Source organism: Aythya fuligula, chromosome 1, assembly GCF_009819795.1.
Source record: "Aythya fuligula isolate bAytFul2 chromosome 1, bAytFul2.pri, whole genome shotgun sequence".
NCBI classification, from domain to species: domain Eukaryota; kingdom Metazoa; phylum Chordata; class Aves; order Anseriformes; family Anatidae; genus Aythya; species Aythya fuligula.
The window spans coordinates 55,595,991-55,620,875 of NC_045559.1; the positions used below are offsets into that span (position 1 = coordinate 55,595,991).

The following is a 24,885-nucleotide window of genomic DNA, read 5'->3' on the forward strand; positions in this document are numbered from 1 at the left end:
GATGACCCATCAACAGTCGCTCTAAAAAAAATGAAAAACATCTCAAGCAGTGTGCATTTAACTCCCTACTTCTATTGACTAAGGAGTCAATAGAGAGAATATTGACTAAGAACTCTTTAGTCAATAGAACTTCATTCTATGAAGTTCAACTTCAAGATCAGTTGAAGCCCACAAAGCACCAGGTGCAGCTTGAGACTTGACAGATTCCATCAGGTGAAGGTTTCCAGACAGGAAAGATGCCTACACATCTATTTATAGGTGTCTATTTATACCGCAGAGGTACTGGTTGCTGATGAGCGCACAGCATGTGGCCAGCTGTGGATAGACCTGCTTTCCACTGAGCAAGTATTTCATTGGTACTTTGATCAAAACAGGCAGATAATTCTGAGAGCCCAAAACTGTGGCACAAAAGGCACATAAATCAGGTATTTTCTGGCCATTCTGCCCAGAGATTTGTGCGCTTTCTTGCCAGATTTCCCAAGCAGCAGTCAGAGAAAAGAAAAAAGAAAAAAAAAAAAAAGATTACTAACAAAAGGGCTGGTGAAGTGAGGTAAAGACCAGGGAGAGGACATGGAACAGTTTGGCCAGATGAAAGCTGAAGGGCAGGAGGAAAGCAATGGCCAAGAAGCAGCAGATGGTCCAGGGGACATTCTCTGATGCATGTCCCTTGGTGTCCCATTTCTACCAGAACGCCCTGAGAGCTGATCCAGGACATTATTACCCCAATGTCCTGCCTGCCTTTGAAGCTGGCAGACCTGAAAACAGAAGCAGGAGATGCATTGGGAGCTCTGCAAGGTGGCCAAGGACAGATTACTGTGGCCAGAAAGGTGAATGGGGGGATGGCCATGGAGGGAAAAAGAGAGCAAGCATGAGACATGAGGTGGGGTGGAGGAGGAGAAAATGGAGTAACTGGCATTGCTGGGAAAGACTCAGAGCAGAGGTGTGCAAGAAGCAGTGGGGAATATGTTGCAAATGGATAGGCAAAATGGGATGAAATGCAGTAGCAGGCACTTGTACATCATGGCTGTGGGACGATGAATGGTTTGGGATTTTGAGGGAACCCAGCCCAGCATTAGGGGATCACAGACTTACTCAGACCTCCAAAAGGGATGGAAACTCAGCACGATATGCTCCCCAGCAGACCACGTTGCAGGCACCCCAAGCTACAACACGTCCGTGACTTTCCATGGGGTCTTTGCTTGCTTGAGGTCAGTGCCTGGTAGACCAGGTCAGGTTGCTTCTCACGTTGCCCATATCAGCATATTGTGCTTGCCACTGTTTATCTCGCATCCCTGAGCAATGGCCCCTAGGGCTCTGCAGTTGGGTTTTGTTTTATTTTGTGGAGGAAGTGACACTCACAACACGCTCAGAGGTTATGTGGCTGCATTGCAACAGCTCTCATCTCACGCGGAGATGGAGCAGATCTGAGTGGTGCAGATGTGATGACTCAGCTGTGCTGGATTTTGCGGTAGTGGAGCTCCACTGACATTTCCCCAGAAATGTTCTGGTTAGCTTAGTGCAGGACAACAGGGAATTGAGCCTAGCGAAGCTGCCCCAGAGCCAGGAGCCCAAAGCAAGCCTTCAACAAAGCCCTTCTCCTCTGATACCGCATTGCAGCACAGGAGAGGGAGGATCTACACACCTCCTGTTTGGTGCCTATGATGCAGAAACACCCACCCGAGCTGGTTGCCCTGGCCTCCTCTCACAGTCAGCGGAGAGGAAACAAATGCTGTTAGGGCACAGCTCCTCTGGCCCAAAGAGGAGGACAAAGGGGACAAAGTCAGCTCTGTAGGCTAGGTAAAGGAACACTGCACTGCTGAGACATGAGGTGGCTAAGTTTGTCTGGTTTCACTTGTTCTGTTGGCCTTGGAGTGAAGAACAGGGGTTTTGGGCATCCAAGGACACCCGATGACTTTGTCCCAAGTCTCAGAGCACCAGAACATCAGTGATGGCTGAGAAGAATCACCTTCACCAGGAGCATGACCTGTCCTTATCAAGTAGCTAGAAGCTGAGGAAAGGTCTGGTCTTCTTCACCAGGGGGACCACTGAACCCTTATGAGGGTAGATACTCCCATGAATTACCACTCTACCTAAATGAGAACTGGTATTCCCCCCCCAAATTTCCATCTGCAGCATGAATTCAAAACAAGCCTTTACTAATCAGCAATCCTGAGTTTGAAGATAATGTCAAAGTTGTGCGTAGCCCAGCTCCGCTTCTTGTGATGGAGCTGCATACATTAATTGCTAAATAGCGTTGTTTCGAGCTGTATGTACACTTACATAACCTCGTACCATATAATCAACACATTTCGTAGCACGAAGAGATCAATCATTCTGATCCCCGTCACAGAAATACTCTCCCGCTCCGTAACATGTCATGAAAACAACCAAGAAGAAACAACAAAAAAGATTTATATGTGATCAACCTCCACACCTGCCACTACCAAAGAAGTGGTGGTGGTACTGGGGAGGGGTGGCAGGGGCTGCAGGATGTGTAGGACACACCTGCTACAGTGCTGTGTGGGCTACATACAGCATGTGGCTGGAAAATAACCATAATACTATGTTGTTTTGGGGCTGTGTTGGCTATTTGAGGGGACACAGTGCTTGAACAGGGCCATGAGAGCTTGTGAGGGAGGCAGAGTGCTTTCAACTGGACATTGTCAATTTGGGGGATGTTGGGCTCCAGGGGAGTTTACAGCCCTGTTACTCCCAGTTCTTCCTCCCTGAGGGACTGAAGCTCGGGATTTCTTCCACATGAGCTGTGCTTGGATGCAAAGTAAGGTAAAACAAAGGTGGCTGGGAGCATTGCACACCCCATGACCCTACAGCGAGGAATTGGGACAGCCTGGGACCCATCACTGCATGGAGCCTTTAGGACACCCTCCTCTCCTCTCCCATCCCATCCTCTGCAGGAGTCAGAAGTCTGAAAAAAAACAGCAGATAGAGAGCGGAAGACTGTTGCTCCAGTGGACAGCCAGCCCCACAAAGGCCAGTACAGCCTCAGAAGGGACACCCCAACGCCTCAGCCAGCTCTGGCCCCATCCCAAGAACACGATGTGCCTCTCCCAACACAGACACCAAAAAACACAAGGATGCTGTTGAGGCCCTGGAGGGTGCAGCCCAGCATCCTCAAGGCTCGAGTTCCCTCTGCTGGTTCTGAACACTTATTCCACTAAGGAAGCCTGTGTTGGATTTTTTTTTTCCCCTCTCCAGTCTAACGGGCTATGCAGAATAATGCATTTTGCCTCCTGAAACACTTAGAGAGGAAGGAGGGATGAGTGAACTGCAGCTTCGAAGCTCAAAAGAGCAGCTCATAAACCCTCAACCCCCATCCCACACCTCCCACACAGGGAGGATACATTTATTTTCTCTCTCCCTCCAGGCAACAAAGCAAGGGTACCAAGACCAGGTTTTATTTTTATACAAACTAAAAGCTCTTAGAGATTAAAGAAACACTGAAATGACAGAACAGTGAAGCATCCAAGGGGAAGCCTGGCTGCCCCAAACACTGGTTAAAGGGGCCCGAGGCTGTTTGGATCCCCAAGGAAAATCTTCCAGGCACCAGGGCTCCTGCCAGGCAGCCACCACCATCTCTTCCCTCCTGCGTGTGGGACTTGGGGTCAGGTCACTTGATGCGGTAGAGGACCTTGCGCTGCATGCGGTGCTGGATCTCCCCCCGCCTCATCATCAGCTGCAGCACCTTGTAGATGGCGTGCTCAGGGTATTTCTGGAGAAGGAGAGAGCAGGGTGAGAGAATCTGTCAGGGAAAAGCCCACTACAGCCCAGCAGGGAGCTGCCACAATGGCTAACGCCAGGCTGTGGTTTTCCCCAGGGCAGCAGCCTGGGGAGCCTGGTTTCATGGTCCAACCCCATCCCACCTGCCGCATGAAGTCCTGGACGATGCTGTGCTCTGACACCTGCGAGCCGATGGCGAAGCGGCGCTTGAGCTGCTTTTCGATGCGGGACAGCATCTCTTGGTCCTCCTGCGTCGTGAAGCCTTCCGCCCCTGGGGGGAGAGGTTGTGTGAGCTCTGTGCCACCCAGACATCAGTCTCTAAGTCAAGAGTGCCCGTCTCCCATATCTCCTACCACACACGTACATCTCAGAGATCTTTAGGGAAACTGTAAATAAATGCAGCATCACCCATCCTCACCTGACAAGCTGCCCGACATGGCCGCATCAAGCGTGGACACCTGGAAGAGCCTCAGGGCCTCCTCAACATCTGCCTCAGTGGCAAAGGGCTGCAGCTTCATCTTGCTGAGGGACTCTGCAATGCGCACGATGGCCTCCAGCTGCCTGCAAGATGAGGGGGATGCTCCTTGCTTTCTACTGGGGCTCCAGGGGGTCTCCTTCCCACCACCACCCACCCCTCAAGGCACCCCCAGTGCTGTCCCATTCACAAGGGGCTCTCCCGAGCACCCCACTAACCCCCTAGCGGTATCCCAAGTGACACAAGGACTCGATCCCAACCCCATAGGTTTGGGTGGATGATGGCAGCCCTGGGTAGAGCCAGGCCCCGGGGTGCTCACCGGACAGTGATGGGGATGCTGGAGCGGCGGTCGCTCTCCTGCTCGTGCTGGCGGCTGCCGCTCCGCATCAGGATGTAGCGGTTCTTCAGCTTCTCCGCCGCTGCCGCCGACAGCCGGGGGCCACATTTCCTGCAGGAAGGGACAGGGGACATGGCACTGCCAGGAAGGTGCCTCTGGCAGGGTGTCCCTCGTGTGCCCAGAGCCAGGAGCTTGGCTGCCCCGCTGCGAGGCACGGCTTGAGCAGCACGGTGTGACCCAGGCACTCACGTGCGGCAGAAGGAGATGAGTTTCTTCAGCTTGTTCAGTTCGATCTCGCCCTCCACGGCCTGGGTCTGCGTCAAGGCGCTCACGTGTAAGGACATCACGTGCTTGGCCAACGTCTAGGAGAGTGGGGGGGCGGTCAGATAGCAGAAATCCTCCCTCTGACCTGACCACGGCATGGCACCCTCCCAAAAAACAGGGGGGCAGCTTGGCTTGGCTCAACACAGGGCCAGGGCAGCAGCTCAGTGACACGGCTGCTCAGAAACTCTGTCCCCATGAGGTAGAGGCTTGGCAGGAGGTAACAGTGCTTCAGAGGACCAAGGGGGACCAAGCTTTGCTGGCAATGCATAAAGCATCCCCATAACCCAGCCCAACAGCTATGCCTGGTTCTGGTGCTAGAGAGACACCAGGCTGAAGGCTGCCTTCTTCCATGCCAGCAAGGCAAGAGACCTTGCTTTGCTTCTTCCCCAGGTTCTCAGCCCCACACTACAGCTATTTAAGTTCCCAGGTATTTGCCCTGCTGCTGCTCCCATTACACTGATGACACCGCAAGAGCCAGCACAGCATGCCCCAACCCACCACGTCTCGCTCCTCGTTGTGCTCATCCTTGACGATGAAGATCATGTCAAATCGGGACAGGATGGTAGGCATAAAGTCAATGTTCTCCTCGCCTTTGGTCTCATCCCAACGCCCGAAGACGGAGTTGGCAGCTGCAAGCACCGAGCAGCGGGAGTTCAGTGTGGTTGTGATGCCTGCCTGCAGGGAAAGAGAAATGGACAGGGTCAAGGTCACGTCCACAAAACAGCAGGGCTAGGAGGCTATGGACTCATAGGAAGAGCTCCAGAGCAGTTTTGTAAGGACTCATCCTCAAGCATTTAGATAAAGCCCTTTTAAGCAGCACCCAATTGCTCTGCAACGATGCCAACATTGGAGAGGGTGACCACAGGAGCTGCACGGGGCTGGACCCATGCATCCATCTGGAGGAAGACTGGCTTCTGCTGAGACTCGAGCACTGAATAACTTCATTTAAAACCTCACATCAAGGGTAGACATACAAGACTACCCTCAAGTTTGCAAGTGGAGCCAGAAACTGAGGTTAAGTGCTCCTGGGTGCTGAGGAACAGTGCCAAGGGTCTCACAAAGGGAAGGCAGAAGAAGATCTAATGGATGGGGTGGATGGATATATGCAGCTGAACACCTCTTTGTGGCTTTACAGGTTAGGAGGGGCAAGTAAGCATGACCAGCAAGGACGAGTTGCGGTGGCTGTTCTACAAGTGAGTGCACAGCTCAGGAGTGAGCCAGAGGGAAGAGGAGGGAGGGAAGCTGCAAGAAAAGAAGTTGGACAGTGGAAAAGAATTGAAACCCCAATTTAAGAGAAGGTCTGGCACCAGGATGCCAGGCAATTTCTGTAGAAGGCTTCTCACCTTGGCAATGGAGATAGTCTGCTGCTCCATGGCTTCGTGGATGGCCACGCGGTCATCCTCCCGCATCTTCTCACGCAAGGTGGAAAACAAGGTGGGAAGAGAAAATAAAATAAGAGCCGCTGTCAGTTACCTCCGGTGGCCTTCAGCTGAGCGCTGGGCCCCACACACCCCACGTTACCTTGTCAAACTCATCGATGCACACCACTCCGCCGTCCGCCAGCACCATGGCTCCCCCCTCCATGAAGAAGCTCCTTGAGGATGGGTCGCGGATGACCGAGGCTGTCAGGCCAGCAGCGCTGCTGCCTTTCCCTGAGGTATATACCTGGGTGCATGGGATGAGGAAGGGGACAGCACATCAGCCACTGCACGACCCAGGAGCCCACGGCCACCACTGGGGAGCGAGACAGCTCTGCACCATAGCCAGAGGTGCTGGAGGAAGGGCAAAGCCCTGGAGGAAAACCCTTCAGCACATGCCAAAAGCACACAGAACAGGATTACTGTGCAGTCCCAAGCCTCGGACGAAGCAGTTGTGATGTACCCGAGGGCTTGTAGACACACAAACACAGGTATTAAGCACAGAGCACAGCGTGATTCATTGTTTGGTGGGCTGCTGCATTAGCTTTGTTTTCCCCCCCGAGGAAACAACGCAGTCAGAGGCTGACTTTAATGGAGGTTACAAGAAAACACAGCTGAAAATATAATTTCATGCCTGGGCTCAGGCTGGAGCTCCGTGCCCGAGACGCAGGCGGCTTCATTTGTCCTGGCCAGCCAGCCTCTCTGCTGATCAAGGCTCAAAACCAAACAGCAGCATTGGTCACGTCTTTGGATACTGCAAAGGGCCTGGCTCACATCATAATGAAAGGCATTACCTGTTTCCCCTTCCCTCCCTCGCCTCCTGTCCTGTACCCCACCTTCTGCTAGCACCAGAAGCTGCAGCACCAGAAGCTTCTCTAGCTGGTGGAGGTATCTACTGACAGGTATCTGCTGGGACCATGGTCTGCAGTGCTACACAGGGAGGAGTAGGAAAAAATGAGCTGCACCATAAGCAGAGACCTCAAATCACCTACCCCAATGGGCGAACACTTCTCTACGAACTTCAGCAGCTGGGATTTGGCCGTGCCAGGGTCACCCAGCATCAACAAGTTGATGTCTCCTCGGCGGGTCAGCCCATCCGGGAGCCTAGAGCAGCAGGGTTCAAAGATACAGAGGAGACATGGTGAGCCTTTATTTCAGTGCCAACACACTGCGACAAGTCGCGAGATGCTGGTGGCACTGCCTGAGGACTGTGCCAGGGCTCTGTGCCCTGAATGGTTTTTTTCTCCCCACCTCTTGCGAGAGCCGCCAAACAAGAGGCAAGCAATGGCCTTCTTGATGTCGGCGCTGCCGTAGATGGAGGGTGCGATGCTCTTGGCTATCGTCTCGTAGATGTTGGGCATGGCAGCGAGGCAACGGAGCTCCTCCTCTTCCTGAGGGGTCACTGAGCCAGCAAAACTGTGTCCTACGTGGGGAAGGACAGAATGACGGTGAACAGATGGATGCTGTAAAGAAAGGGATGCTATTCCCCTCACCCCATCCACCGCGACCAAAAGTCCTTCTTGTATCACACCAAATGCCACCAGGTCTGAAGGGTGGAAGGAGCAAGCATTTGCTATCCCAGCAAGGTGTGCTCTGTGCTTCCAGGCTGGGTGAAGGAAGGAGAAAGAAAGAAGAAAAGCAAGGATATTGGGCAAAGCAGCTCAGAGGAACCAGAGGGAGAAATTAGAGTCAGGAGCACATTGTAAATGCATAGCTCAATTTTAACCATTGACTTCAGCCCAGATCCTCAGGGATGGCTTAGTGAATTCCCACTGAGATCAATAAGATGGAAGTACTTAAATACCCTGGAGGACTCAGGCTGAAGCCTCCTCATTTAATATCTCTGAAACAAAGTCACATAGGACACTTGAGTTTACAGCACCCAGGGTAAGCCAGACCTCCTGGACAGGGCTGAACCTTTCACTGCGTAAGCAAGAGAAGAACCCAGGCTGTGATTTCATACACTTCTTGCTGAGGGACAGCCCTGTTCAGGAAGGGGGTTCTCCCAACACCAGGCTATCCCCAAAGACCAGACAGGTGCCAAAAGCAGCCCTCACCTGAGCCCTCTGTGTCCACCTGGATGCCCACCACGCGGATGTAAGCGCTTCGGATGCCCACGCCGACGTTGTCCCGACCCTTGTTCTTGCTCTGGGCAGATTTCTTGATGGAGTAAATGCCCATGATAGTGACTCTGTTCCCTGGGACAACTTTGTCACACAGGTACCTAAGAGAAGAAAGGTGAAAGCAAAAGATGGTGGTGAGGAAAAGGATGGCCCCACCAACAACCATCAGCCCCTCTGTTTCCACACCCAGAAGAATCTGGAGGCCCAGCACTCAGCAATGTGTGCTGCCAAAAGAGAAGTCAGGGCTAAATTGAGAAACGCCAAGGGAAGGACAAGCCAGTCTACAGCTCTTGACCCTGCTTGGTGAGGCTCCCATCTGAGGCTGGGGTTACACCACACGTGGTCCAGCCTGGCTGAGAAATGCCAGCCACGGGAGGAAGCAAACGAGCAGAGAGCAATGCCACCAAAAGTCACCCCAAGAGCATCACCAGCACGGCCACAGCCCTCGCAGAGCCCCTGCTGTTACCTGTCGCAGTACAGCTGCAGGTGCCGGGGCATCTCCCCGTGTGGCACGGCGTCGGGGGACTCCTGCAGCTTCAGGACCTGGAAGTCCACACACTTGCACTTATCTGGCATGATGAAATAAGGGTCCAGCGGGCACTTCGGGCGGCCAGCCTGTTCTCTGTGTGGAGAGATCGATCAGGAGAGTAAGCTGGGGGCTGGCACTTGTAGAAGGGACAGCAGTCACAGCCGAGAGCAGCCCACCTCTGCCAGGTCAGAAAGACACTGTCACCATAGGAAAGGCTCACCAAACCCTCTGTCTCTCCTCCAGCAGCTGCCAAAAGCAGGCACCGAGGTCAGAGCACCACAACAAGCCAAAGACACGGCGATGCTTCCCCTGCATACTCTCCCAGCCACCTCCCTCTCCCCTGCTAGCTACAAGCAAGGAGGGAGCTAATTCACTAATTACGCAGGAGATAACAGCATAGACTCAATGACTTGACAGGACATATTTCTTTATAACCTCGCACACGAGGCAAACGTTAAGTGGTTCCTGGTGAGAAAGCAATTAGCAGCGTGACAAGGCTGCTGTCAACCCCTGAGTCTCTCGAGACGCCGGCTCGGCGTAGCTACCTTGTGAGGCTACAGACTCCCAGGAACGAGGAGCACCTCTGCATCCTGCTGACTCCTCAGCACGCTGCAGTCACTGCCTGACTCCAGGCAGGCAGCAGCAGGGTTTTTTGGATGAGACAAAGGAGGAAAACCCTGATGAGCGTCAGTCCCGCTGCACCAGAGCTGTGCCGACCAACTTGTGCAGCCAAGGACGGGGAGCCAGGAGTGATGCCTATCCCAAAGACCACTCAGGCTGTGTCAGAGATAAGGCAAAGGAAATAAATACTGGCAGGCACGAGTTCAAAGGCACAATCCGTCAGGCTCAGCTAGCGTGAGAGCTGCAGCACAGCAGCAGCCTAATGTTCGCGGTTCACGCAGGCATCAGAAGCTGTAAAGCAGGATTTGGAAGTTAGTGGCGGAGCATCCTTACAGAATGTGATGAAAAGCCCACCAGGAAGGGGGAACGTGGAAGCAAGGAGTTTGAGTAAGATAAAAAACTTACTAAGGAAGCAAGGACAGGAGCTTAAAGCAGTATTATGGGGCAACTCGAGGCAGGAATGAACCTTTAGGTACAAAAGGCAATAGGGGAAAGCGAAGTTAGGCAGCAGATGGCTTAGGGAGTGATAACAAACAATCCCCGTCACAGGAGATTTTAGCACAGCCAGCCTCAGCAGAGAGCAAAGACAAAGCCACTACGAAATGTGGAAGGGGGACCTTCCGACAGCCACCAAAGCTGCTTCAGTAAGCCTGTGATAAGCCAGCACAGGAGCCTGACAAGCAGAAAGGGTTTTCGTTCATCTTGTTTGTTAATGGAAGAGATGAAAGTGCGAGAGTGAAAAGGGTGCGGGAGAGGTCAAGAAGGAAAGCCAAAAGCAAGCTTCTGTGTCTGTAGCAACAGGGATGCTGGATGCACAGGAAATACAGGTATATAAAGGATCTTGTCTTCTGCAAAACAGGAGCAAAACCCTGTGCAAAAGGAGCTGGAGGAAGAGATGCAGCTTTAGCAGTGTGCTGAAGTGAGATTTACACACATGTGAGAGGGCAGAGGCACCCTCTGCATTACTGCATGTGGAAGCCCTCACAGGATGCTTTGGAACAACCTACCGAGGGATTTATTGAACCTCTATTTTCAGGCTCTGGGTGATTTTATAGGAATAAGATCAATTAGGAAGTTGTGCTTGGAGACCAGTTGTGCTGGGACAGCAAGCCCTGAGAAACCACTCTGGTCTCAGAGCTGGCCCCACTTTGAGCAGGAGGCTGGACTAAAGACCTCCTGGGGTCCTTTCCTCCTGACTTTTCCCTCACCACCCTGCCACACACAGCCCCAGGTCAGTCCTTACGTGTTGCATTTCCTAGGGAGAGAATACCCCTCGAGGCCCGGGCGCACGGCGATGTTGTTGATGGTGTTCCGGCAGCTGCGGCACTGGATGGCTATTTTGGTGGCTTTGGCTCGCACGGGGGTTGCCGCAATTACGATCCCGGGGATCTTCACAAGGTGGGACATCTGGTCGGACTGTAAGGGAAAAGGTGAAGGGGAGGTGAGAAAAATACTTGGAAGATGGATAGGCAAGTCAAGATGTCAAGGAAACATTTTTTTCTTGGATACACTCCCCACATTTATGGGACCATAGTACCAGAATAAAATAGCCTGTGCTTCTTGACAGCGTATCTTGCTGTATAGTAGTAGGATGTGGGTGCATGACTTAAATTGTTTGTTTTAAACCAGGAGAGGAAAGGACACTCACTATATGCAGAGCATCACTAACAGCAATGATGTCCCCATAGCAGGAATCGGGGATAACAGTCCCTTGCAGCCAGATTTAAGCTGCAAAAGTATCCTTGGCTTGTAAGTTAGCGTGCAACCCACATCCTGAATTACGCAATTAAGCATCAAAGGCTTCCCCTGCAATCACACAGGGGTGAGCCCTGCCACCCAGGCAGCAGCGGACCACCTCACCTTCAGGCTGCGGATGCTGGCTGCGTTGGCATCGGATCTGAGCATGACCTGGATGTCCTGGAGGGCTTCCTCCCCTGAAGGACGAGGACGGGTGACCTCATCTGCAACCTCTTTTGCTGCTTCTTCCAGCTAGGAACGGAACAGCTCGGCTATTAGGAGGGTGTCACGGCATGACGATGTCAGTGCACCAAGCCACCCAGCCCCTCCATCCTTACCAGCTGCAGGTGCTCCGCAGGCTGCTTGTACAGGTAGTCAGCGAGATCTTCATCGAAGCTGGCCAGGTCCTCCATCTCCACCTCCACCCAGTACTGGCCCAGGTTGTAGTGCCGCTTGAGCTCATCCCTGCGAGGCAGCAAGGGGGGAAGGTTTGCGGGGCAGGAAGCACCAGGAGGAACCCACAAGGACCTTGGGTGCAGAGCAGGCAGGCGCTGCTAAGAGGCTTCCGCTCGGAGGGGAGATGGGGAAAATAGGGGGAGAATTAAGGGAAGCCTACAGGGATTTGGGGAAACCTTTCACCCTAAAGGCTTTAAAACGTGGGAGTAAAGCAGGGACAGCAGCACTTGCAGTGACACTGTGAGATACAGCGCTGATTCATTAAAAAAAGCCATATATTTTTACAAAAAGCACATAGATATAGAATAATTATAATTATAGGGGAGCGCCAGGGGTTCCGCCAGCACCTGTATTTGAAGGTGAAGCCCGTCCGGTCCGTGCCCACGCGGTACTGCCGCAGGAACTCCTTGAAGCGCCGCTGCAGCTGGGATTTCCGCACCTGCCCCTCGTCGGCCGCCGGCTCGCCGCCGAAGCTGTCGCTGTAGTAGATGCCGGGCTCGTCGAAGCCCGACATGGCGCCCACCGGCCCCGAAAACCCCGCGCCCCGCGGTACCGCCGCGCCACGGCTGTTTCGCGGCAAAAAAAAAAAAAAGCGCGCGCCGCGGAGAGCTGGCGGGAACACGCCCCCGGCCTCCCGATTGGCCCGCCCGCGGCGCGCCGCCGCCTATTGGTCCGAGGCGCCCTCCCGCCCCGCCCTCAGCGGGAAGCGATTGGCCGCGGGTGCCGGGCGAGGTTTTGGCGCGAGAGGCTGGAGGAGAGGAGAGGGGGGAAGGCGAAATGGCGGACGGGCGGGACCATTGGCCCCGCTGGGGGGGGGACGGGTGAAACCATCCCGGGAAGGGGGCGTGTAATGGCGGTGGTGGGGGGCGGTGGTGGGCAGCAGGGGTGGAGGTTTAGCCATAAAGAGGGACAAAGCTGCAGCCTCCAAAGGCTTCCTTAGGGCTGGTAGGACCACAGTGATGTATGTGGGATACTTTGGAGCACTGGATAGGTGGAACTCTGCATGAATTTCAATAAATGGCTATGTTTGAGTATCTGTTGTGTCTTGTGTTCTCGCTTTTCAAATATTCGGCTACCTGTTTGAAGAATTACCCGTTTGTTTTCTTACCAGAAGTTGGCAAACGGGGTCCACGGGGAGAAGTAGTAATGGGGATTTTAGAAGGATATGGGGTAGGTGAGGACAGCATCAGTCCCTGTCCCGCTGGTGCTCCTCAGCAGGACCTGCCCTCTGGTTCCTGCTCCCTGTCACGGTTCTGCTCTTGGGATTAAAGTCACTGCTGGAGCAGAGGAAAGGACTGAGCTGAGAGGTTATGGCCATGCTGGGTCTGAAAAACAGCCCCTCCAGCAGTGACTCCTGAAGTTGAAGACCCTCCTAAGCAGGCAGGACAGCAGCTGGCCACCAACCCAAGTCTTCAGACCTCATATGACAAAAGGGAAGCGAAAAGGGCTGTGCATAGGCTGCTCCAGCAGTGCCACCTAGCTGGACTGTCTTTAGCATTACCTCACGTGTGCCAGATTCTGGGAGTGATTTGGGCTGGTGTGACTTCACCTAGGTGAGGGCATGCTGTTGCATGCTTGTTCCCCATTTAGCTGTCAGGTACAGTCAAAGCCTAGCATGCATTTGATTTCCGAGTGCTTTTCTGATTCATGGGGAAGTTCTCACAAACGCAGTCTAGTTAATGAAGCCCTCAGCTGGCCACAGCCAGGGAGAGCTGTCCTTTTTGGGACCAGCTGAAGGTCTCATCACATTTTTCTCTTAATAGGACCGCAGCCAGCTCTGACATCCAGTGGCCACCCCTTAAAGATGCTTTGTACAACTGCAGAATTTTGTTCCATTTCTAGAAATGGAGACCAGCGTGTAGGAGCTGAAGAAACCTGCCCCAGCTTGTACGACAGGTTATTGTTAGAACTGAGTGGGAACAGAGGCTGGCTCTGATAACTCCCACCTTCCTCTGTTGCCACGTCTGTGGAGGCAGCAGATCCAAAAGACATAAAATGGGGAGGAAGGAAAGACACCTCCTTTCTTCCCAGGCAAGGCTTTAACAATACGAAACATCAGGCTCAAAGACTTTACGTTGAATTTTATTCTGTATATAAATTATATAATCAGACAAAAGAACAACACTGTATCTTCAACAAGCAGAATCTGTTTTTTTTTTAAAAAAAAAAAAAAAAAAAAGGAAAAAAATGATTGGAAAAAGATTTAACAAAGACCTGATAGTGTCATATAAAACAGTCTGTAACCCACGGGAGCTGCACGGCTCCGCAGAAACAGTGATCACAGTATTATGTAGCAGTATGAAATATTGAGCAAACAGAGCTCCGGGGAACTGCTTATTTCTGAGGCAAGACAGGTGTCAAAGCTACATTTCTGATCCCGATCCTGTAGGATTTTTGCAGATATGCTGTAAAGCAACCACAATTCTTGGCCATTGTTTTTAGACCTTTCCTGCCCTTGGTTCTGGTGATATAGTCTCCAAGGAGAGCTCACACCAAGCACAGGAAAGACTTTGCCTGAACCCCCGTGCAGCACTCTCTGCTTTCTGTGGAGAAAGGTCTCCAAATATTAGTGGCAGAGCCAAGATCACAGTACCCAGTCGAGGGGAATTTCTCTCAAGGGACTGGGGAAGATGGATTAGTTCAGGGTGAGGGAAGGCACAAAGAGAAGGTGAAGGTCCTGCTTGTTCACATAGCAAACAAGCCCACGGCGACTGTCGTGACTATGAAGCCAAGCGCAAGGATCCACCGCACGAGGGGAGAGGTGCCCACCAGGTCTGTCTGACTCCTGCTTGTCCTCTCACTCTCTTTCCCAGGCGCTGGACCTAGAGCAAGCAGGGAAAATAACATGGATGAAGATAGGCTCAGGCAAGTCGATGCTGGTGTGCTGGGGCAGACCCTGCTGGAGCCATCAAGGGGAGGAGGAGAGGGCCCAGAGCCCTGTGAAGCTGGGGGAAACAGCAGCAGCAGGTTCTGCTCTCTCAGGGCAGGTGAGCCAGGGAAGCAAATGACTTGACTTGGGTATCACAAGGCTCACAACCCTTCTGATTGTGCTTGGATACTGGCCTCTTTCTTCCCTTGCCTCCCCTCTGACTTGTAAATGCTCTGCCCAGCTCCTCAAGGGACTCCTTCAGATCCCTGATATGTGCAGAAGACAGCTAAATAAAAAATTAAGACCGAATTTTAAAAGACATTTTTTCTCCTGTTTTCCATTTGTTAGGCATTTTATGGCCTTAAACAGATAGTCCTTAGCACACCAGACAAATAATTGTCCCAGTACAACCTCAGAATGGGATTCCTCATCCAACACCAAGCGCTTTTGAAAATCTTATCTCTGTGGGTCAATTGGAAAAGGAGCAGCAAAGATTCACAGGGACCTTTTACTGCCCTTCTCAGAGAACTTGCTCTAAGGTTCATTGCCTGGTGATGTGCAAGACCAGGATGCTTTTCATTCTTTGCCATGGGAAAACTGCTTCAATCCAGTATGCACTGAAAAAATCTCCCTTTTGGTTCCAGAATGGGTAGGTCATAAGGGCTTTCTTATGGGAAGCACACATTATCAGGGAAACCAGTCTCTTCTGTAAACATCTGAGCCTGCTCCTACTTCAGTCGGCAAATCTGACTGCATAAAAAGGGATTGCCTCGGTTGCTCGGGCTATACCCAGTTCATGATCAGCACTTGCCAGTAGATGGAGCTTTTTTTTTTTTTTTTGCAAAACTGAGTGGCAGCCTGTTTTCACCAGGTCTGAGCTGGTTACTATTTACCATGCAGAACCATGCTCATTATAAACCCTTTGCACTTTCAGGAACTGTTTTGAATAAACAGTTGAGGGCATAATAAACTGAAAGGCAGGAAAGCGATCAGAAAAAGATTTTGTCCGAAAGGACGGGCCATTTGGCAAGGCTGAGTGTGTGGAAGAACCCTCCTTCAGCATCGCAGTTAATATGCTGGGCCCCAAATTGTAGTCTTTGTTTCTGTGACCTTAAGGCCGGGTTTCGTTGTGGTTGAAACTCATGTGGCTAATGAGTTACTAAAACTTAAGAGAATGAGAGCGGAGTGTCTTCTTGTACAGCTCTCTCACTGACACTATTTCTGGAGAGCCCATGTATATCATTCATGCTCTGTCATGTCTAGAAGAAGTTTTGCCCATGTCAATGCCTGCCTTTGCACTAAGTACTGATTGCTGGTGAAGAGACGGGGCAAGGATATCACACATATTTCTCAGTGACTTTTACAAACAACAGCAGAGGAAGGGAGGATAGCAAAACTACAAGGGGGCAATGCTAAACAACAGCCTTTAGAAATGTCTTACCGTGCTCATGTGATTTGTTAACGCTCCTAGCACGAAGATCTGCCTTTGGCTGCACAAGGTGACCGTTCTCCTGGCTCTTCGACACCAGCTCCTGCAGCGCCTCAAACACCTGAGAAGAAGGAACAGTGTCTCATTATGTGGTCTCTGCTCTTTGGCTTTCACTGCCCCCCTTGCCCCTGCCCCAGGCACTTTAGGAACCAAAGGAACCTACAAGCTTCCAACCCAAGTCTCTTTTTGCCACTTTTTGCCCAGAACAGTCTGCCTGTGGGGTCTGCCTGTTCACTTTACAGGTTTCCCCTGAAGCTTCCAGCTCAGGTGAAGGTTAACGTCCATGTTCTGGTGGGAAGGAAAGCAAGGTGTACAGTGCAGCTGGTCAAAATCCACAGACCTATCAAGCTGCACTAAAGAGGAATGACAGAAAGGTGGTGATCTCTACTCCCGGTATAAGCACACATTCATATCTGAATAATGGCACATGGAAGAGCCTGAAACCCCAGAGGAGGGAGAAGAGCCCCTCAGAGACCAGTTGCTTGCTAGGCTCCCAGTCTGGACAAGCATAGCCATCCAACTCCGACTAGGTTGCCATAACCCACAACTTCCTTTAGGCTCCACAGCAGAAATACCGGCTTTGCCATTCCCCTGAAGCTGTTATCTTATTTGAGAGAGGGTGTGGGCAGACAGGGCTGGCTGGTTGTTACTCACCTGTATATTTAACAGGAATGCTTTCTTGGCCTCCTCCAAGACTCTTTTCTTAGTAGCAAGGTCCATCTCAAGGGCATTCATGCGGGACCGATAGAGCTGTTTGAACTTGGTGGCGTTGGAGACTCCGTCGAAGGTGAAGAAAGCCAGCCCCTCCCCAGTGCTGGGCAGCTGGAGAGCCTTTTGGGCGATTTTCTTCAACACCTGCCCCCCAGACAGGTCTCCCAGATAGCGAGTGTAGGCATGGGCCACCAGGAGCTCTGGGTGGTTCCTGCCTACATAGTGGAGCCTTTCAACGTATTTCTGAGTAGCCTCAGGACATGGGATCTCTTCCCTCCAGTTCCTGCCGTAGAAGTACTTCAAGTCTTCCTCCAGGGCAGCTTTCCGGTGCAGCTCCGCCGGAAAATAAACAGGGGCATAAACTGGGTTGTCCTTGTTACGTTCAATCTCTTCCTCCAGAGCAGAATAGATGAAGTACAAGGATGCTGTAACGAGCTGAAACAGAAGAAAGGGGATGAGGTACAGGTGCATCTGTCTGTCCTCTTCAGGGTTTTGGGACAAATCCCACCAAGAAAAAGGTTACTCATGCGCACACCCAGTATTAATCACGCACATCTGTTATGGTGCAGGTTTCCTATGTGGCAAACAGAGTTGCAAGGGACAGTGAGACACCAGTCTAGCCCTTCCCCTTCTTTAGGCAGCATCGGGTAAGGCCTAAGCCATTTCCAGCAGGTACTGGTCTTACCTGCCCTTGAAAGCTGCTGCTTTCACCTTCAAGTTAAAGTCCTTGCAGCTTGATACAATGGAAACTAGAGCCTTACGAAATCACTCAATGGTCTATTCTCTTCATTCCCCCAGACAATATGGAGAGTATTCCCAAGGGTACATTGCTTGATGCATTGTTACAGCCTGAATGCTTCAAGATGTGGCTTTCTTTTGTGGGGCGACCCACCCTGCTAATTTTGCAACCTATTTGTTCAGCTGGCAGCCCACCAGCCCAGGAGTGGAGGCACCCCAGCTCTCTCTTTTGGTCTTGGAAATGGCATTGCCTCTTGGTTACCCTGAGGACAAAAGCTAAAAGGGGGCTGGAGGCACAGCCCGCCTCTGAAAAACGCCTTTGTGAAGGATCACTGAGAGGCTATGTGCTCATCCCTCTGTTTTGAAACCATTGTTATTGTTGTTTTTTCCCAGCTTACGCGATATTTTCTTCTGTCTGCCAACTTTTCCATGTGGCGTAAGACAATCTAGCTGTGTTCTTCCCTTCCCCGGGGATTCTGTTTGCAGAAGCTGTGTTCGTATTTACACCTAAAACACCTCTTGCTTACACTGAAATCCCTTATTGACAGCAAGGGGTAAAACACACAGGTATCATAGTACAGGTGAGTCAGGTCTGAAGAGGGATTACACCGATGTCAGGAGAGAAAGCAGCTTACTCTCCCACAAAGCTATCGGTTCTGCAGGACAGGAGGTGCCTTTTCAACTTTACGCCACTGTGTCAGCAAACAGGACTTTGATATACACACAGGCAGTGACTTGGTTGGGGAAACAGATATTCAGATTCTAGGGAGTCGTGCATCAGGGCTGATGCGTGGGTTTGCCAGGTGGGTAAACAGAAAAAAAAAAAAAAAAAGAGGTTTTTAAATGATAACCCATTTTCCAGCTTACTGGAAAAGAAACCACATACAGGAACATTGCCTAACAAATTAAGACAATTTAACCTGACCCGTTGTTTTTGGTAGCAGCCAGTGGGTAAGTGGGAAACATGGATTTGGAAAATCATCATTACTTTTTAAAGCCCAAAGTCACCTCTCACTCCCCCTGACAGTGTGTAAACAGTTTCTGGGAAACTGAGCTGTGCTCCTGAATCTTAGAGGCCTATTTCTGGCTTTTTTTTTTTTTTTTTGTTAATGCCAGCCTGTCTCAAATTCACTGCCTAACAAATGCCCCGTTCCTAACAGCAGGAAGCCAGCACCTGCGATTGAATTCATGCTTCACTAAGTATCATGAATACAACCTGTCAGGAATAAGTAGTCTTTTGCCTATTCTTGTGGATTTATTTATCAAGGAGCGATTGAACAACAAAGTAATTAAGCCACAGGTCATATTACTGGCTGTTATTTGCAAACCCATGCGTCAGTTCCTCTGGCCTGCTGGGAATTTCTAGCCCAGGTGTTTGCCTTGGTTTTGCTCATGGCTTTGTTATGTAGCTTAGATCCCAGGCATCCCCTATAGCCAGGTTAGGCACAGACTAGTAACTGCAAATAACTCTTAATATATCAAGAAAAGCAACAGGCTCCTACCTGCTAGCAGCAGATACCGCTTGCCCAAGTTCAGTCTGCCTTTGAGCAATTGTTCCTGATCTCAGCCTGCTATAACCCAAGTGACAGCTAAACCACTGCAAGGTTTGGTGCCAGACGTGATCTCACAGCCTCACTTTATCACTATCCCACCATTATTTCTAGCTGTAACTGCTCAGGGTGCTCTAAATTTAGCCCGCTCCACTCGTGACACTTCAGCCACTCACGTATCTGTGCATTGTTACGTCTCCATTAACTGCCTTCGCCACTAATTAACATGCAGGCATTTATGAAGGCAGATAAACGCAGTTAGGTTAATCCCTTCAATCTTACTGTCTTTTTTTTTTTTTTTTCCTGCTTCAACTTGGCTGCCCATCCTGAAAGGCATAGCCATGCCTTAACATCCTGCAGGAGGGGTTGGTAGGATAGGAGGGTGCTGTGGTTTGTTTTGCACAGGAGATGCTGATGCTGTCCCTGTCCTCCCCCCTTTTGTCCCCACACATCCTGCCCCATCCACCAGCCTGCTTCCTGGTGAGGAAATCCTGCACCCAAGCCATGCTGCTCTGACGTTAATATCATACCTTAAACTCTTGGAGGGACACCTGCCCCTTCTGGAAGTTCTTCATGAAGGGTGTGTTCTCCGCCTGCTCGTGCACCTCCTTGGTGGCTTCCTTCAGGAGCTCCGACAGGTCCTGAGACATGCTGGGGAAAAGCAGCAGGACAGGCATCAGTGCTGTGGCTCCCCTCCAGCTGTCTAGGAAAAGCAGGGGGACTGGGATGGCAGGAAAAGGAGCAGAGAGATCCTAAGAGCCTGGGGTACCAGCATCCCAGTCGCTGTCCCAAGCGGGGAATACTGACAGACTCCATCCAGAGGGGAGAGGAGGAGCAAGCTGCTCCCTGCAGAGCAAACAGGAACAGCGTGCCTAAAAGCAGAAGAAGCAATGCACTACTTTTTCAACTAAAATGTACCCTTTCTCCCTTGCCCCGCTCTCACCTTTCAGAGCCGTGTTTCTGGGAAGTTTCCATGTTTCTCCACGTCGTTTTTCTGTTTGTTGTTTTTCCTGCTTGTGCTCCTCCTTCCCTTCTCCTCCCAGGACGGCGAAGCGTCTGAGCTGGGCAGCCCAGCTCCCGCATCCAGCTTTATAGCGACGAGCCACGTGAGCAGCCGAACGGCTGACCTCAGTGTGAGCACAAACTTCTTGCAACACGCGGCTGCACTTCCCTTCCCAGCGTGGCTGTCGCCCTGCCCTGCCTCTACCCCCCCGAAGGAGGCCAGCCTCGGAAGGCAGGAGGAAGTCACCCCACGCTTCGTGACAGCTCAGCACAAACGAGAGGATGCCCGGCCACTTCTCCTTCCCCGGGGGGCTCCTGGGGTTGGGGCAGCGGGGTTGGGCAAGGAAGGGTGGGTTTATAGGGGTGATGCCCGTGGTAGGGTGGGGAGCTGCCTCTCCCTACACCCAGCTGTGTCCCAGCTGTGTCCTGCCTCTGGAGCTCGCACAACATCTGTCCTAATCTGCTCTAGCAAGACTCGATTGCAAATGTTGTATTTCCCCTGGCAGCGAGCATCATAGAGCCTCTCAGGGAACACAGAGCTTGCTGGCCATGGGATGAGGAGCTCTGCAAGCTCCCCTTGCAAAGCCCCCTTGCTCCTCATCCCTCTGCAAAGACCCCTTGCTAGGTCTGCAAGTGCCACAAACACACTTGCACAGCACCAGACCCTGCTGAATTCACCTTGTCTCCTTGCACACAGCCAGCACAGGTGTGCCTGCACCAACGCGTGGAGAAATCCTTTCTGTGCTCTGGTAGGATGGCAAAAATACCCTGTTTGTGTGGCAAGTGGCCCCCGCTGGTACCGCAGCCGTGTGCAGGGCGTTTCAGGAGGTTAATGCTCCGTCTCCTCCACACCCAGATGGCTGGAAATAGCTGCTGTGAGACTTGGGGTAAACTCTGAGGAAGCGTGCAGAGATTTGCAAAGGCAAATCATTTCTGATTTAGCAAAAGAGAGTTGGTCAAGGCGCTGCTGCCAGCAGCTGGCAGCTCTGCTGTTTTGTCTGGTTCGGTGGTCGACGAGGCGGCCAGCAGATGAAGTGGGGCCCTTCTTTTCCATCTGCAGCTCTGCTGGAAGCACAGCTAGCCGGGATGGAAGATTCTGTGCAGCTGTGCTTTGGGAAAACACAAATTTTGCCTTCAAGCCAAAAGAGTGGGGCAATCAAAGCCGGCGCTGCAGCAGCGGGCGCTGCCAGCCAAGCCGTGCACCTCACGTGCTGCCTTGTCCCTGCACCTACACCCCAGCTGGGCTCGTTATTGGGGGATAGAGAGCTGTACCAGAGGAAACGTGCCCCAACGCCTGTTTTGGGACCGGGGCAGACATCTGGTACACACTCAGGAAGGATTACTCAGCGCTTCCACCCTGACTCAGCCAGGCTTTTCCTGTAGGGCTCCTCTCGTTAAAGCAGCAGAGCATTCTAGCAAAAACTGGCAGCTCCTCTCCTACTCCCAGGCCCTCTCACATGACTTTGCTGCTGGCCTGCTTATTTTCCTATAAAATAAATGTATCGGGATGTCCGAAGCTTTGAAAGAAGTGTGATAAAGCCCCAGATGTCCGCTGGCAGAGCAGGGAGCACAGGGCAGCATGGCCAGCGTTGCCTGAAGATGTTGATGCTTTTTTTGTCACTGGACTGGCCCCAAAATGAGATTTTTTCCACTGACATCACTTTCTAGAAGCTCATGTGCGGTTTTCAGTGAGTCCTGTTTTGACACAAAACAGCTCCTGAGCTGGAGCACAGATTGAGCCTGCAGTTCTGCTGGAGGGAAGAAGAAAATATGTGAAAACAAATAATAATATTCATTTTATGAATAAGAAATGATATGGGGAAGAAATAAAAACAAACAACACACCCCCAAGCCTATTCCTCTTTACACCTCTGTCCTGCAGCTCTGGTAGTGTGTCCTGTTCCTCCCCAAGGGCTTTCCAGTTGCATTTAGGGGAGTGCTTTTGTCCCCTGCCTGCTCTCCCAAAGTGGTGTGCTTAGAAGCACTTTGGGGATGCACCCAAGAAGTCCTCCTCCTTCCCCATCTTCCAGAGCTGATGTAGATGTGGATGTGAGACACTGAGGGGATGAGAGAGGGTACCCAGCCATGTCACTGCCATTCCAGGTAGGGCACTTCTTGCCAAGAAGTCCTGGTTTACCACCACGCTGTCCCAGGACAGCCTCAGCTTTCTGCTCTGAGTTGCCCCAAGTGCATCTCCTGAATGTGGGGGCTTCACCTTCTCCTGGGCTGGTCACAGGAGACAAGGTCCATCCTGCAGCTCCCCTCTGCTGTGAGCTTTTCCAGAGGTGCAGGGTAGCAAGCTGCGCCCCAGAAGCAGGGGTTATTTGGTATTGGGGTTATTCGGGATAAAGGGGCTGTGAAACTGGGCCCTGCTCTCCGGAAAGGCCCAGAGGCCCTGCAGCAGGATGGAAGGAGAACTGAAAGTGGGCTGTCATCAATTTGCAGCCACTTGCCTGGGGCTTTTCTGGCCTCATCCAATGCTCAGCAGCGCGGACTTGTATTGCTTCCCCTCTGCTGTTGCTGTGCAGCGTAGGGAAACATAAGGGCACTGTGTATGCCCGTGTGCTGGCAGAGATTTGCTCTTCCTAGAAGAAAACCTCAGAAATGGATGCTGACGAACGATGGATGGAGAAAAAGACGTGTGTTTTTTGTGGAAATAAGCAAACCAGCCCCTGGAGCAGCCCACTCGGGGTACAGTGAGCCACTGGGAAGCAGAAGCCAGTCCTTACCCAGGGCACTAGTGCATTTTGCTTGGACCTTATGGCAATGCCTGACCTGTGGTGTCCCCCACGGCTGCCAAAAGTCCCATCCATCATCTCTTACCCTGCCAGCAAGCAGTGGGTGGGTGGTGCCGGGGCTGCCCGCTGTGATGTGCCTGGGCACCGCTGAGATTGCCCTGGAGGTTTGTGGCAAAGATGAATCGGGTAGCCCGAGGCAGGTATGTGTAACAGCTCCTGCTGGGCTTTAAAGCCTCTGTCTGCCTGTCCCAGCCCCTGAGAAAATATTTCAGTCAGGAGATCAGTTAGATGAGGAGTTAACAACAAGGAGTCATTGAGGAATCAGTGTTTTCTTCAGGGGCAGGGAGGTGGGGAGATTTTCCTTGTGGATTTTGCAGGCAGAAACTTTGCTTGCGCTATCAGTCGCAGAGAGCAGAGGTCTCCCAGCCCTGCGTGGGAAGCCCTGAGCCCTGCTTGCCCCTGGCCCCTGGTCCCCAGGGGGACGAGGAGGGGCCGGCTGGTGACAGCCAGGCTCGGCTGGTGAGGGGGGGGGGGCATGGGCAACCTGAGACCGTGACACAGCAGAAATCTGCAGTGCCTGACAAGGAAGGGGAGGCTGACTCAGCACCCAGAACTTGCTGTGCAAAGAGGAAAGGAACAAAAAAAAAAAAAAACACATGAAGTTGCAATATCCGCTTAAAGTGGCTTCCCGAAGGGGGGAGTCGCTGCCGGAGGGTATGGGACGTGCTGTGGGTGGGTTGGTGTTTACTAGAGGGAGGCTGCCCGGCCCTGGCAGAACTGATTGTGCTCACTGCCGTCAGCACGGAACAATCCGAGCCGAGATCAGAGATACAGGTGGAAACACGGAGGTTGTGACCCCAAGGCACTGAAAATCCCCATGGGGTGTGGTGGGCGGGGGGGGGGGCTTCAGGAGGGTCCTGCAGACAGACAGTGCAGTTCTGCACCGACACCCCAGGGACAGAGGTGGAGGGAGAAGGATGTGCACGTGCATTTCTCGGGCATAAACAAACCAGCTGGGTGGAAACGGGAAGCACAGATTACAATACCTACTTTTTTTAGGTGAATGGAAACACGAGTGCCACGGCACATAGATACCGAGCTGCCTCCATCGTGGCCGTGCTTCAGCCCTGCAGAAAGCAAAGCACGCCCTGCTTGGGACGGGACAAGCAGCGAGGAGCTGGGGTTGAAAAACCGCACGTAGGCACCGAGCAGGACTTTGCACCGCAGCTCGCACGCCTTTCTCAGGGGAGGGGAGGAGGTGAACCAGGAACCGAGTCCTACAAAGACAGAGGGAGCCCCCTTTGCCCCCCCTGGGCTTCCATCCCCCTTCCCCCGGGGTACGGGAGCTGCACATCCTCCGCTGCGGCCAGCCGGCGGGGGTTTTCTTTCTGGAGATTTCTCCAGGCGTCCCGAGGAAAGGGCGCGGGGCCAAGAACAGCAGCTGCAACCTCAGCACGTCGGCCTGAAGCCGCCCTCCCGATATCCGGCCTCACGTGGCCCCGCTGCACCGTGACTCAGCAAAAAGAACCCCCCCCCCACCGCTACCCGAAAGCATTACTCAGCGATACAGTGGCCTGGTGTGACCCTGACTCAGCAGAACGCCCATATGGGGGAAAGGGCGAGTCGGCGTTTGTGGGGCCCCCGCTTTGGCTGCCCGGGGGCTTGGAGGCTGACCCAGGACATCGGGGATGCTGCAGCCCCTTACGGGGGAAATTCACCTTTGCTGGTGTTTTTTTTTAGAAAATACGTGGGGTGGGAAGGAGCTTATTGTAGAGGCTGGCTGAGGCACAGCCTGTGTCTTCACTTCCTCCCCCCTTTTTTCTTCATTCTGTACCAAAAAATCACCGCAGGGCAGGCAGGCAAGGCTGCTTACCAGCCTGAGCTGCTGTTTGCGAGAGCTTTGGTTTAGGAGCAGGAGGCTGGATGCTAATGGGGAGGAATGAGCCCCAGGTGGGTTGCCCAGGCGGGAAGGCAGCTGGTGCATATGCCTGTAATTACGGAGTAGGGAAGGCACCGAGCAGAAATTTGTC

The 24,885-nt window shown here is 52.4% G+C and overlaps 2 protein-coding genes across 2 annotated transcripts; both read right to left on the bottom strand.

Moving 5' to 3' along the window:
• Positions 1-3,415: 3,415 nt before the first annotated feature.
• Positions 3,416-12,323, bottom strand: MCM5 (minichromosome maintenance complex component 5). The gene is made up of 16 exons (XM_032197921.1): positions 12,106-12,323; positions 11,641-11,767; positions 11,426-11,554; positions 10,809-10,981; positions 8,882-9,037; positions 8,350-8,516; positions 7,544-7,715; positions 7,285-7,396; positions 6,396-6,539; positions 6,218-6,283; positions 5,373-5,549; positions 4,800-4,912; positions 4,533-4,661; positions 4,157-4,299; positions 3,882-4,009; positions 3,416-3,730 (listed from the first exon to the last, which is right to left on the bottom strand). The coding sequence occupies exons 1-16, from the start codon at positions 12,270-12,272 to the stop codon at positions 3,629-3,631; spliced, it is 2,205 nt and encodes a 734-aa protein (XP_032053812.1). The 5' UTR covers positions 12,273-12,323; the 3' UTR covers positions 3,416-3,628.
• Positions 12,324-13,955: 1,632 nt separating this feature from the next.
• On the bottom strand, positions 13,956-20,156 carry HMOX1 (heme oxygenase 1). Its single transcript, XM_032193983.1, has 5 exons — positions 20,059-20,156; positions 19,646-19,766; positions 16,771-17,262; positions 16,069-16,177; positions 13,956-14,580 (listed from the first exon to the last, which is right to left on the bottom strand). The coding sequence occupies exons 1-5, from the start codon at positions 20,088-20,090 to the stop codon at positions 14,444-14,446; spliced, it is 891 nt and encodes a 296-aa protein (XP_032049874.1). The 5' UTR covers positions 20,091-20,156; the 3' UTR covers positions 13,956-14,443.
• Positions 20,157-24,885: the final 4,729 nt, after the last annotated feature.